The sequence below is a fragment of the Meles meles genome, chromosome 4 (assembly GCF_922984935.1).
Source record: "Meles meles chromosome 4, mMelMel3.1 paternal haplotype, whole genome shotgun sequence".
In the NCBI taxonomy this organism is placed as follows: Eukaryota; Metazoa; Chordata; class Mammalia; order Carnivora; family Mustelidae; genus Meles; species Meles meles.
In genome coordinates this window covers 65550957-65565891 of record NC_060069.1, presented here as the reverse complement: position 1 = coordinate 65565891, position 14935 = coordinate 65550957, and the positions used below count along the sequence as shown (strand labels likewise).

The 14935-nt window shown below is 39.3% G+C and overlaps 1 protein-coding gene across 1 annotated transcript in view; it reads right to left on the bottom strand.

Moving 5' to 3' along the window:
- Positions 1–14935, bottom strand: part of SPATA16 (spermatogenesis associated 16) — a 236938-nt gene that overhangs the window by 32358 nt on the left and 189645 nt on the right. The window contains exons 9-10 of the mRNA XM_046002990.1: positions 10873–11037; positions 8023–8106 (exon numbers count right to left, since the gene is read on the bottom strand). Of these exons, the coding sequence (XP_045858946.1) occupies positions 8023–8106; positions 10873–11037 (249 nt within the window). The remainder of the gene's footprint in view (positions 1–8022; positions 8107–10872; positions 11038–14935) is intronic.

The window sequence follows — 14935 nt, the reverse complement described above, 5'->3', positions numbered from 1 at the left end:
TAAAGGAATTTGGGATATGCTAATGAGGAAGCCTATAACCAGAAGCGGAGAAGATTCACAATCAAATTGCAATAAATCTGCAGAGACTCCTTAAAGAACAAGACACACAGGAAAAGCCTGATTGCTGGAAAAACTGCTTTGCAAATGAGTAGTATGGCTGCTGAATCTTTGAAAAGGCAGTGGTACTTTCAGAGAGACACAACTGCATGCCCTAACCACGTATTAGTCAGCCCAAATGACTGGCCGATGAATGATAGTGCCGCATGTGCAATCTCTCTCAGAAGAGTTTCTGGAGGGATTCAGGTTTGAATGCTGATGTGGAAAGTAAATAAAATGTTCCAATTTGCTCTTCTCTCTTCCTCCTCAACCAACTGCCCCTGGCCCATCTCCCAGATTTGTATTCTCCCCTGCTTGCTCCGCCTACATCAACAGCCTTGAACAGAAGAGTTGCTAAGTGACATACAATTCTATCCCGTTTTCATCTTAAAAGACCAAATTAGTAAGTATATCAATGAATATCACGTCTGTATGATGATGAATATGACTTATAAGTTAAGATTTTGAGACAAAAGGGTACATAAAAAGCTAAATAATTTTGAACAAGTTCATATGGATGGTTTAAAGATATCCACCTATGCTCCATTAGTTGAATTCATTGAAGATTGTGATGTACCACATTATAATATTTGATGAAAGTTTAAAATAGTATTTCTTTTCATGAAAATTCACAGGACCATGTTTACATGGTAGAGTATTTCCCTCATTACTTTTAAAATAACAAAATTTCATTTCTTGTCATTTAGTCTCAAATCAGTGGCATATCAGAATAAGACAATACTTTATGTTGTACCAGATTAAATTCTGATCTCCTCAATGTGAAATTTAGACTTTGTAAAGGAAGAACAAAGAACTTTTCTTCCGAGTTGCAGACAGAGTGCTACTTAACTGTTTCTCTTAACTGATTTTGTGGTGAGAAGAAATAGGAATGTTCCAACTTAACAGTTGGCACATGATTTCTTTTTTAAAAGACTCCTTTTTCTAAAGACTTCTTCTATTTATCTTCAGGCCTAGTTCATAAAGCTTTAATGGGCTTTAGGATTCAATGCAAGGTAACATAAAATCATAGACTCTGATGGTGGTAAGGATATAAACACACATATCTCAGAAGGTTGTGACTTGCCCAAGGTCCCATGAGTGGGTGCAGAATTAATGGTCAGGGATTTGCAGATTCAGGTTCTGTACCCTTTCTGGTTCTAGATGAAAAACTAAGGACCAGAAGATGAGGATCCTATATAGGTGGATGATAGAGGTAGACTACATCAAAAATTGCTTAGTGACTCCTTAGGCCCAGATTGAAAGAAATTTATTTTGAGAATTGAAGACAATCAAATTGTTCTAGTTTATGGTCAAATTTCACTCTAGTTGGAAGTCACCATAATTCCCCATTTGGCCTCACAGCTAAATGCTCAGCTATATGTAGAATGATGCTGGTGTGTTGGGCCTTGTCAGGCTGCCTCTTTCTAGTAAGAAAGAGTTTGGGCTCTAGGGTCAGATCAAGTGCAGATCAATGCAAACTGTTGAACTTCTCTGTTTAATAAAGTACACATTTGACCTCATGTGAGGATTAGCGGGTGGTATATGTAAAGAGAATACAGGAGAGTGTTGGCACATATTGAGAGCTTAGTAAGCATTGACTCTTATTTCTTCAGTTTGATTGTCTGGCTTTCAAAAGACTCATCCATTCAGAGTTGAGAGGAGACCTAAAATCTCCTTGTTCAATATCTTTACTTTACAGATGAAAAAACTGAGGTCCAGAGAAAGGAAGTGACTTCTGAGCTAATTTGCAACAGGCCCAGGTCTCCAGATTGCTGTTTGGGGTGGTTTTTTACTTTTCTAGCCACCCTCTAAATAAGCCTTTGGTCTTCTTTTGGGTAGAAGACTGAATCTGACCATTTCTCACATCCATTGCTACCACCTGGGTTCAAGACTGAAGCCATCCAAACTTGGGTTCAAGCCATCATAATTACTCTCCTGTATCATTGCTGTAAACTACTAACTGGTCTCCCTGACTCTCCCCTCACCCCTTTCAATCTAGTCTCAACTCAGCAGCTTAGGGTGTTTTTGTTTTTCTCTTTGACACAGCACTGTGTCTTCTGCTTGCTCACTTCATCTTCTGTTACTCTTGCTCATTCTATTCTGGTCCCCTGGCCCTCCTTGTAGTCCCTTGTACATGACAGGTACCCTCTCAACTCGGGGTTCTACATTTGCTACTTCCTTTACTTAGAATGCTTTTCACACGGTATTTGCAAGGTTTGCATTCCCTTCTGATTTTTGTTCAAGCATCACCTCGGTGACTCCTGGCCTGACTATTCTAGTGCAGTTGCAATCACTGGCACTTCCCATTTTCCTTTCCTGCTTCCTCCAGCCATGGCATCCATTACTTATAATATTATCTATATTACTTTCAGTAGTTCAGTGTCTACTTTAGAATGCAAACATTATGAGGGCACTACTTTTTCATGGCTATATCTCCAATGTCTAGAACACTGTCTGACCCACAGGAGATCCCAGTAAAGGTTGGATGCATGCATGAGTGAGCAGTGTGATAACAAGACCTCTGGGATATTCAAAAGTGTATGTTGTCTTAGGGTTTTGTTGTTGTCGTTATGGACTAAACCTAGTTAAAGAGTCCTGCTGTGACATGGGACTTTCCAACATAAGAAAATATACTTTCATTTTTTTTTTACACACAAAATGCTTATTTTTGTATTGCCACAGCTTATCCAATGTACCTATATTTTTCTTGAGTTAATTACTAGAAAGAAAATATTCTATAAAACCAAATCAAAACAAAAACCACTTTCCTAAAACTCTCTAAAGAATATATTTTAGTTTTGGTGAATTGGGAAAAAACACAATTGTCTCCTTTCTTTTTCTGGGTTCCTAGAGAAATCTCAAAGTAAAAAGAAAACGTAGACAGGAGGTCAGCACTCATGAATCAGATTTCATCTTGATAGGCTTTTTATAGACCTGTAACAAAGTGAAGCCCTGGAAATTGTGTTAGGTAATGGGGATTCTGACAGACCCTTTAAGTACGTGCAACTAGGAGGTGCTGCTGTAATTCCGCTGCTACAGATGAAAATTCGAAGTGTTTTCATTAGGTACAACAGCTGTTTCTATTACAGATAACAGATCTCAGAGGTGGGGATGCTGATATCAACTTCTAGTGGGCTCAGAACACAGTGTAGCTTGTACAATTAGGTTTTTTTAATTATTTTTTCTGCACACGCAAATTAACTCTGTAGCAGTAAAAGGAAATTACTTACTTGCTACCAGAATTGTCTGAAAGTGATATGATCATCCTTTGTAGAGTCGCATTAACCAAATTAAAAGCCCTTGGGAAAAATTTGGCACCCTGTTCCTTCCCATTCACATCTTCCTAAAGACCTCTCAGGAGCTTCCATTTAGAAAGCTAGGATCATTACCAGGGCTTTTAATTTGGAAAGACTGGCTGCTTACCAGTGAGACTTTCTAAACACCTAATGGCTGGGTAGAGTGGCTTTGCAATGTTCTAGCTTCAGATGCCTTGACTTTACTATTCTGACTCCTGCTCCCTTGCAGGTGTTCTCCAGCACAAGACAGAGATCCATAGCTCTGCTTGCTGGAGCTTGTCTCCAAGATCAATGTTATCATTTTGTTCTCTTTATGAATGCACATATCACTCCTCCTTGGAGAAATGGAATCTATTCCTTCAACCTTGTGAAGCTGGACAGGTTTGTAACGATTTTGACCAGTAGAATATGGCAGAAGTCCTGGGCCTAACCTTTAAGAGGACTGATGGTTTCTATTTCCTTTCTTCTTGAAATAGTTCCTTTCGGAACCCAGCTGTTTAAAGCCTAATTCACATGAAGAGGCCGCATGTAGGCACTCCGGTCAGCTGTCTCAGTTGACTGATGTCATTTGTCAACCACATGAGTGAACCATGTTGTAGTCTAGTACATCTTAGCCTTCAGAATACGGCAGCCCCCGGCATAGAAGTCACTTGATTGAACTAAATGAGAGACACTGAGCAAGAACCACCTAGACTGGTCAGTGCATAGAATTGAGAAATAATACTGGGTTATTGTTCTAAACCACTATATTTGGGGTGATATATAACAACAAGAAATAACCTCAATAGGGGCAAAGTGGGAAGCCACAGGCTAAACATTCCTACGAGTGTGGACGTCAAAACCTAGCTTAGTGTCAGGTGGAATTGGTGATTGTCTATAAGATGGAGACAGGTAGGGACGAATGTCAATTTCTCTTCCATCTTCTTGGCTGCTCCTTGGAATTTCACAATTGGACTGTTGCTCTGTTATCACTGGGATTTGTGAACACAAATATGTAGTTTGTGCAAATGTAAATATTTCTGGGATGGATAATGCTATAAACCAGGGTACAGCAAATTTTTTCTATGTAGGGTCAGACAGTAAATATTTTAGGTCTCTGTAGCAATTAATCAACTTGGCTGAGGTGACATAGATGATATATAAATGAATGACATGGCTGCGTGCCATAAACTTTATTTATAAAAATAGGTGATTAGCTGGTTTTGACCTGTGGGCTGTAGTTTACTGACCCTATGCTAAAAAATTATTTCTATAACCAACAGAGATATTTGGTTATATTGCTTGAATCTCATCAGAATTGCATTTGATATACCTCTAGCTCCAATTCCCCTTGCCATTTCCTCTGAATCCCCTTTGTAGGGTTCTCTTCCTAAGTTTGAAATGTACTCCTCAAGGTTCTCTTCTCTTCTAATTCAATGTTCTTTCTCAGTCATCTCAACTTCTCGAATGATTTCAGTTAATATCAGTTTGCTAACAACCAAGAAATCTCTCTCTATTCAGTTTTTTATCTAGAACTCCAGACTCCTGTACTTCTCCCTGGATGTCTTGCCAGCACCCTGAGTTCAACACACTTTTGTGCCAGTTACTAGCTTATAGCCTCTTAACTCCAAACCCGCCCTTCTATGATTAGCTCTGTTATGCTGGGGGCTGGAACTCTGCAAACCCCATCTATGTTTTGCCAGCTGTTAGTCTCTGTTAATAGGAGGTATTAGAGGGATATTGCAATGCCGAAGGGGAGAGCAGGGACTTGGTGCTTCTTGTTCACTTGCTGATCTCCTGTCTGCTTGGGGTTCCTGTGAGCATCATTTTAGCAAGGCTTCTTTGTCCCAGAAAGTTATGCTCTTTTCTGTAGTAGCCGTTGAATCTAGTTTTTCCAAAAGTTGCAGAATTACCTCCATTATAACTGCCTCCTCACTCCCACCACCCTTCCTCCCATCAGCCCTAGTGAGTTAGTGGCCCCTCCTCAGAAGCCTGGATCTCAACCCTTCAGGATTCCTCCTCCAAGCTTGGAGATAACAGCACCAGTTGAGCAGGACCTCTTTCTTTTCTTTCCTTTTTTTTTTTTTTTAAAGACTTTTATTTATTTGACAGAGAGAGACACAGTGAGAGGAGGAACACAAGAGGGAGAAGCAGGCTTCCCGCTGAACAGGGAGCCCAATGTGGGGCTCGATTTCACGACCCTGGGATCATGACCTCAACTGAAGGCAGACGCCCAACGACTGGGCCACTCAGGCACCCTTGGCAGTGCCTCTTAGAGGGAGGTCTGAGTTTTGGTCCACAGTGTGGTCCCTGCTTCAAGTTTCCAAGTTTTAATCATTCCAGTCTCTCCTATTTGATTTTCCAGCCCTAATGGGTGGCTGCCCCTCCCTTTATTGCTTCTTCTGTGCTAAATTATTGTTCTCCTTTGCGTTTTCAGTTACAATGCGTTTTCAGTTAACAATGTTATACCTAGTTGACCATTCTTTATATTACATTCCCTTTCAAATATCTGCAGTGGTTTCTGTCTCCTGACTGGACTCTGAATTTATGTTCTCAGCCCAAAGCTACCCCCCCTTTTAAAAAATATTTATTTATTTGACCCAGAGAGAGAGAGAGAGAGAGAGAGATCATAAGCAGGGGGAGCAGCAGAGGGAGAGAGAGAAACAGGCTCCCTGTAGAGTGAGGATCCTGATGTGGGGCTGGATTCCAGGATCCCGGGATCATGACCTGAGCTGAAGTCAGCCGCCTAACCAAAGGAGCCACCCAGACACCCCCCAAAGCTACACTTCTGAAGTGAATTCTTCCTTAGTAAATGGCACCAGCAAACCTCTCCCAATGTCCTGCTCAGTGACTCAAGCCCAATGTCTGGGCATTGTTCTAACTTATTCTGTTCTCTAAACTCCCTTATGCAATCAGTGAACAAGGCCTATAGATTTGGCTTCCTGCACATTCCTTCTAACTGTCGCTTCTTTCCATCTGTACACCCACCACCAGAGATCAAGCCACCGCCTTATAACTGACCTCTCCATGTTTCTGTAGCTCCTCAATCTGTTCTCCCACTGTAGCCCTAGGGATGTATCAAAAAACACTTTCCAGATAAATACTCTCTGAAACACTCTGGACCCTTGGCATAATTTATCGGTCTTTCTGTGATTTGACTCTGCTTCCGCACTTCGTTTTGAAACACGTTCCTTGCTCCTTTATTAGTTTTTCTCCCTTTATTGGTTTTCAAATTTGCCATGCTTTCTTTACACTCTTGGTACAAACTCTGCCCTCTCTGTAGAAATCTCTGTTTTTACCTGGACAGCTTCTACCTATCTTTAAAATGTTGTATTAGTATCACCTTCTCAGAGACAGCTTTTCTGTCTCTCTCTCTCTCTCTCTCTCCCTTTTAAGATTTATCTGAGAGATAGAGAGAGCATGCACAAGCAAAAGTTGTGGGGAGACCGCAGAGGGAGAGTGAGAGGGAGAAATAGACTCCCCACTGAGCAGAGAGCCTGATGAGGGACTCAATCCCAGGATCCTGGGATCATGAGTTGATCATGAGTTGATGCTTAACCCACTGACCCACCCAGGCGCCCTTCCAAAATGACTTTTCTGACCTCTCAGACCAGATTATATTCCCCTATTTGTTTCTATAGATTATTACACATCTACTTTTTAACTATAATATTGGGTAAACTTGTAGCTGTGTACTTGTCTTCTTTCCAGGATGGTAAGGGCCATGTAGGCAGGGGTGTGTTTGTATTGTCCAGACAATATTCATAACACCCAGTGTTCCTTCCAGCACAGTAGATAGTCAACAAATATTGGCTGAGTTCAGTTCATTTCTGTTCTATGCATTTACCATAGGGCCTCTGAACAGATTACAGAAGACAGCCATTCCCTCAGATGCACTAGAATCCATCATGGCTGACTGTTACCTCTTAAACCGGAACTTCCTTTGGTTTGCTCTTCTCATATCTGACACCAGTTCTCCCTTTATGGGTTCTGAAAATGATTGGACGAGACTGAATAGGGAGTAGATTGACTATAATTTATTGCCTTTAACTGGACTGGAGACTCAACATTATTCCCTTCTACATTGTCGGAGAGCTCTGTAGTATCCCACGAGTCTTCCGAGTACCTGGTGCTAGGTGCAGCTCAGTGCTTGTTTTATTTAACTCAGGTAGCCAATGAAGGGATGGTTCTCTACCTCTAACAACCAGTATGTTACTCCTTCACCCAAAACATCAATGTGCTAGTTTCTTTGTAGTTCCCTGAAATGTAACCATTACTCCTCAAGTGGGGAAAGTGTTGGGGGGGTGGGGTGTTGGACTAAAACATAGATGATAGGGCTTTAAAAAAGTCCATATTAACCAATAACAAAGAAGCAGATAATGAAAATAGAATATGAAAATTAACATAAGAAGACCCATGAAAGCATACGACCACAATCTGTTGGAGAAGCAGACCCGAGGAAACATTATATAAATCCATTTTGATTCTGGTTATACTTCCAGGGAGATAGCTGCATTTATTTAAAAAAGAAAACAAACAATAAAACAACATGAAGAGCTCTCTTTTCTTTTTATCTTCTAAACAGATTTGACCCAAGATGGATATTTTCTTTGAGAATAATATATCTTTTCCCTTCAGCTGAAAGTTTTACCTTTTGGATTGTATTCCACACACGTTCTTTATCGTTTCTTCTTCCTTCAAGGGTGTCCATAGCATCTGCCATTAGTGACTGCAGCTGTGGCACCAAGATAAAAATTATCAGTGTGGAATTCACACAGAAATAACTTCTCTAAATACACAGATTAAAACCTAATTAAAAAATCATTTGTACGCTGATGATTTTATTACTCATCTTTCCGACAATGAACACTGCCACCTCGTCTTTGCTTCAGTCATTACCAAGTATTACTGCAGATGTAAAATATTGTAATAATGAAAAGATTCTTCTTGAAAATTTGTAGAAAACATATAGGTTTTAATGTAGTAAGTGTTGATGTTTTGTAAAAAACAGATTCGGATTGTAAAGAATGAAGGCAGTAGTTAATTCACTCAGGAAATGGCATGTAGTACATGAACGCATTTTAGTATTTTCTCCTGAGGCTAATGTATCAAAATTCAAGGCATCATGCAAAAGCTCACCCGAGGACAATACTAAGATTGCGCTGTTTTATTGCCTCTAAAGGATGTTCGCTCATTTAAAGTCTTTTACTATTCTTTTATTTTCTAAAATTTCAAAATAACCAAGTTGCCTTTTTCAAAGGCAAGTTTAGAAAATTCCACCCTTTGCCCAAAATTGCCACATTCCAAGTTAAAACAATCCCGTGCACATGCTGAGTATGTGGCTGCAAAGTAATGAAACTGCATCAAGCCATGTGATGATCAAAACTGAAAAAGAAAGTTATCTAAAAAAAGAACAAATGCCAGCTCAGTTCACTGTGGCACCAGAGTGTGAACTCTCAGATGATCTCTCTCTACATTAGATATCGCAGAGCTTGAGGAGGAAGGCGGAGGGTTGGGTCACTCGAGACTCTTCTCCTGAGTAGTCCCTGTTTATGTAGCACCAGAGATGATATTACCAGGATTTATTTTCCTAGGTTAACCTATGCTTGGAAGTTGGAAAGTAAAATCTATTATTTAAGGTGATGAAACCTTGCAAGATACATGATTTTTAAATATTTGGCCTATACATATAAATCCATAGACATTAAATTATTTTTCTAGTAGGCATATAAATTATGAAATTATTTCATGAAATCCTATTTTCCAAGGTTTCAGATAGTGAGCTATTACACTAACATGTGAGGAAAACATGTCAACAATGCTAGTTTGATGCTCTTTGTCTGTATTTAGAAATATAAGTTATTTCCAGAGGGGAAAAAAAAGCTGCAGATAAGTGGTTAAAAAACCTAAGTGCAGGAAACTCCCCTGTATTTTTTCATTTAAATCTTGAATGTGCTTTTCAGGAAGACAGGATCAACACTGTGCCAGCTTCTTAAATTAACATTTTCTTTGCTTCCTCTTATCTCAAAGGAGCATTAATCATCTAAAATTGGCTATAATATGCACTTTGAAAACTCCATACTTACTGCATTCCTGAATGTCTTATGAGTGGTAGGATAAACACTTAGCCTTTTAGAAGGTGTTCCCCAGCACAGAACCATAAAGGTTTAGAAAGTATTCTTGCCAGTTTTGACTTTGTAATTCCCTGATTAATAGACTTTTCTTCACCCCATAGTTTTAAACTTTAGTACGCATAGTTTTATTATTTGGCGAGTCAGACCACTTTATATACTGACTCTGAATATCACTATTTATTTCATACCCTTTTACAGGGTCAGATGAACATTATAAATGTTGGCAGTTCATTTCTTGATGGATTAATTTGTTACAACTTTAAAAGCTCCGAGAGGGAGGGTTGCTTTAGTTATCTGAAAATTACAGGTGATCAGTTTGGGTTGTTCTCACCCCTGCTATGTGAATTCAATTCAGGTCTATAATTAATTTTGGCTACCTTCAATTAAAGCCTCAAAGTAAAGAGCCCTTCCCTATGACCCATTAGGATCTCCATATATAGTAAATTTTACCTATCCTCGAATGGCCCTCACATGGGTTAGTAATAGTTTTACAAATGAGGAGCCATCATTCCTAATATTGATTATTGTTAGAATATACACATCTGCTTGAAGATGGTTTCTCCGAGATATTCCTTCAACTAATTTTGACTGGCTCTGTGTTTTCTGAGTTCATTCGTCAATTTAGTTAAAAAAACCGTTCGACTAACTACATTTTCCTTTCCAATGAAACAACTGTTTTATCTAAATGGACCAGTGTGGGGGTGCCTGGATGGCTCAGTCGATTGTGTCTGACTTTGATCCCAGCTCAGGTCCTGGGATCAAACCTGTATCAGGCTTCCTGTTCAGTGGGGAGTCTGCTTGAGGATTCTCTCCCCCTGCCTCTTTGCCCCTCACCCTGCTTGTGCTCTCTATCTCTCAATAAATCTTTAAAAAAAAAAAGTACCAGTGTGAATGTGTGTGTGTGTTGCACTGCCAACATATGTATGACACTAGAAATGAATAAGAAAACTCTAAAAAAGGCTATTTTGCAGGATTGGTCTTTATATAACAATTACTCTTGTCCTCTCACTTTCCCTTACAAGAAAATTATATATTAACATAACTTGGAGTTTAAGAAATAATTTATTATAATTATACTTTATTTAAAACAAAAAGCCTGATCCATGATATGAATAATCAGCCCTTTTCCATGTTTTTACACATCAAAAAGTTCTTGCTATAAAAATGGAAGCTAGTTGATGAGAGCAAATAAAAGACAAAAACACCTTTCTACATTTTCTAGTTTCTTTATTAAAATGCCTCAGGAGGGTTGGGCAGTTTTCCCTCAGACTACATTGATTCTCACAATTTTTTTTTTCTTTTCAGAATATATCTCTCTTCTGTTAGCCCAGGGCCCATGAAAGCCTTAAACAAAGAAAAACACTTACCAATTCTGCCTCCTGTTGACTGATGTCCTGTAGATAGGGAATGGTTGCTAGCTCCGCCATTGCTTGATTGATCACCTGGGACTGCTCCTTTACTCTCTGCAGTCCGCTAAGGAGGCTGGCATATTGCAACTTCTCCATCACACCTGAGCACCCGTGGAAACTCCCCTAGTCTCCCAGTAAAAGGAAGTGTTTTAGAACAAAATCACAGACATAGACCTCTCCCCGGGGATTGAAGTCAGGTATTATTGTGATATATTTACATCCTTTGAAGCAATGGGATACCTAGCACAAATAAATGTTTGTTTCCATTATTTTTGAGAATCATCTGTACCCTGCCTTCATATAGATGAATGTATATAAAAGGGAATGCTTTGCAAGACTGTTCAGAAAGATTTGCAGGTGACTCTGCATAAGGAACCTGGGCTGAGGAGAAAAGAGGGGACTGAAATTGAACATGCATTCCACTCTCCTAGTGGGGATCCCACAAAGGTGTGTTTGTTTAAAGGGGGGGACTTTATCTATGTCACCAAAGCATCACAGGAGCTAAGAGTTGCCTACTATCTTGTTTCTTTTCTTTTCTTTTTTTTTCTTTTTTCCTTCCCTCTTTCTTACTTTCCTTCTTCTTTCTTTCTTTCTTTCTTATTTTATTTATTTGTCAGAGAGAGGGAGAGAATGCAAGTACAAGCAGGGGGAGAGACAGGCAGAAGGAGAAGCAGACTCCCCACTGAGCAGGGAGCCTGCTGTGGGGACTCCATCCCATGACCCTGGGATCATGACCTGAGCCGAAGGCAGATGCTCAACTGACTGAGCCTCCCAGGCGTCCCTCTATCTTATTTCTATAAAAGAATATTTTCTATGCAAGTTAAATCCTGAAAAACGTTGTAGTTGAATTCTGTCACCCCAGTGGCTTACATTGAATCTCCAGCTTTTCTTTCATCTTTAGTTTTCACTGGATGGCCTTAGACTCTGGTTCCCCTCCTTGAGGTATTAGAGCACTTGATTCTGGTTCCTTGAACCATCCCAACAACTGATAAAATCCATCTTGAAATAGGCTACTGTGTACATTTGTGGAGACCACCATAGTATTTTGGGCTTAAAAAAAAAAAAAGATTTTATTTGTCAGAGAGAGATAGCACAAGTAGGGGGAACGGCAGGCAGAAGATGAAAACAGACTCCCTGCTGAGCAGGGAGCACGTTGTGGGACTAATTCCTGGGACCCTGGGATCATGACCTGAGCCGAAGGCAGATGCTTAATTTATTTAGCCACCCAGGCACCTTATTTTGGGCTTTCTAACAATGGGGGATATCTTTGATAAAATGGCCCAGCTATGTGTTTTTCTACTGCCAGCCATAAAAGAGAAGACATGACCTTCTCTAAAAATTTTAATACAAACTGTAATGCTTAATGTAAAGTTTATCATAAAATTCTCATTTATATTGGGGAAAAGGGGGCATAAAGTTTATCTAATGGTTAATAGAAAAGCTTTGGGTTTCTGCCGTGTTTGTTGGGTGGTAAGAAGTGGGAAGTCACACGAGGATTTAATTTGTCAATTACATTCTGCATCCTGGTACCAGAAGAGAAAGTCTGGTTGACCAGTGTTCCTTTATCATAGGGTTCCTCCCGGACCACCTGGACCAGAACCATGAGGTTTTGTTAACTAGGCAGAGTCTTGGGCCTTACGGGGTGAATCATGTATCTCTTGATATGTGACCCTAGAAACATTAATTTTAGCTAGGTGCCCTGCTACCCCCAATCTTCTAATATTTCAAACGGAAGTTGAACAAACTGCCATCTGAAAGGCTTGTATCTGAACAAGGACTATTTTAGTCTGCGTATGCTTATAAAACAGATTTTTTCCCCCAAACATTAGAGAAGGCAGACATGATTTTTTCTTCTTCAAAGAGAATCTCTTCTAAAGAGAAATATTATTAGAAACTAACATTACTAAAGAGCATCTGAATTTCAACTTGAATTTGCAAAGCAGTTCCTTCTGAAATGTCATACTCATATTTTGGCACTTTTCTAGAATCTTGGTAATACAAAAAAAATTGAGCACCATTACGTTGTATTTGCTGTGTGTCTAACACCTATCTATATCACTTGAATAATGTCCTTCTATCCCTGCTAATTTGTTCTTTACGATTAATCATTTATCTGAAAACCTATAAACCTATAGGAGAGATGACTGCAAATTGTGGAATTGGGATCCCTTCTCTGACTTGACAAAATAGCTAGCCTACCCATTTAGTTTAAACATGCAGCTAAACAATGGGATACTGTCAAATAGAGAAAAGCAAGTTGCAGGAGAAACCGTTTTCTTTCTGAAGAAAAATTGCTTTCTTTGTTCTTCTTTAAAATAAACAATGGGGCTCCTTGTAGGAAAGTAGTGTAGTGACTCAACTCCAAAGAGCAGAAACAACAGCAGTCTGCTCGGGAACATAATCTATCAGTGTAATTTTCCAAAACATCAGGAAAATAAAAATAGTGGAAGGCAATGGTGCTTTGTTAGCTTGATTGTTGGATGCATAACAAAACAGGAAGTGCTCCATGCGAATCAGATACCAAGGACAGAGCATAGTTGACTGCTAACAGTCACCTATCCTCCTCTCCTAAAGCCAATGCAGTTTTTGTCATCAGGAAACTAATAAATTAATATTTTACCTATACATGATGGGAGCCTTTGAGAGACAAAGTGAAAAAGAGATACAAATTGCCACCTAAGGCCAGGGGGAATGTTTTAATGCTGTTGCTTTAAGAAAATAAAGGAAATAATGAGGGATGAAGTAGCTTAAACGTGTAATGCTACCAAGAGCTAAATCTAAAGAAGTAGCCCCTACCCCCCGACCCATGAGACTTCAGGAGTGATCAAAGGGGTCTTTAACTGCTGGAGAGAGTGTAATAAAGTGGCCAAGATTGAAACTAAAACCTCACACAGGTATAATGAAGGTTAGGTAAATAGCAAGCTCAAATGAAGGCTTAAGTCAGAGAATTGCCTACATGTAATAGCAGGTCTGGTTAAATGTTTGGCAGATAAGTGGTACTATATAATACCACCAGAAGGCAGAGCCCAAGTATTTTGGCTGTATTTCCATCTGACATACATATAGAAACAGCAATTGCCAAAAAGGGATAGAAAACGCATATTACTGTTCATTTCAAATGTGTATATGTAAACATTTTTTTATGCTTCACTTAGAGGAAATTAAAAGTAAAATTAATGAGGTATTAAAAACATGGTTAGGTCATTTTTGGCAAGTCAGTCTGTGAAGAAGTCTTCATGCACGGCAAGAGATTTTTATTATTTTAACTCTAACATTTAGCCCAGGAAGCACAGTACATAAGGTTTGAAACTGACAGCAGCCAATAAAGTTAATGAATGGAAAAGCACAGTGACATTGGGTAGCACGTGAAATCATTAGGACAAGGATCCAGAGAAGGAAAAATACCATTAGAACAGAGCTACTGGTTGAATGGGATTGATGTTCAGTAGGATTAAAAGCCACCATGTAGGAAGCAGTAGAATATTTTAGATTATAACTCTTACAACGTCAGAATCATTCTTGTATGGCCATGGTTATTTATGTCTAGTAAAGGAATCTATAAAGTAAGGAAACTGGGATCAGAGTATAAGGAGACTCGTTGCCTGATACATAGAAACCTCCCTCATACAAGGAAAGCCCTTGTTTCCTTCTGTCATCTTAAGGCAAGAGGTGAAAATTCACGTTCCCGGGGAAGGGCTGCTGTGGTTAGTAGATCTACTCCATGGCTGGAGATAACACCTCTACTACTGGCTTTGTGCGTAGTTCTGAGCACATTAGTGATCTAAGGAAAAAAATTAGAAATCTGTAGAACATCGGCATAATCTTCATTTTAGAAGAATATATAATTTCAGAGTACACACTTGTATCAAGAAAGAGAAAGATCTATAAAACAGTCCTTTTGTCAAAGCACACTAAAAACCAATATAAACAATTAAAATCTTCTGCAATTTGTAATGCTTAACAAAGTGCTTCAGCATGGATTATGTACTTTGGGCCTCACAACAACTCTGTGAGGTTGGCC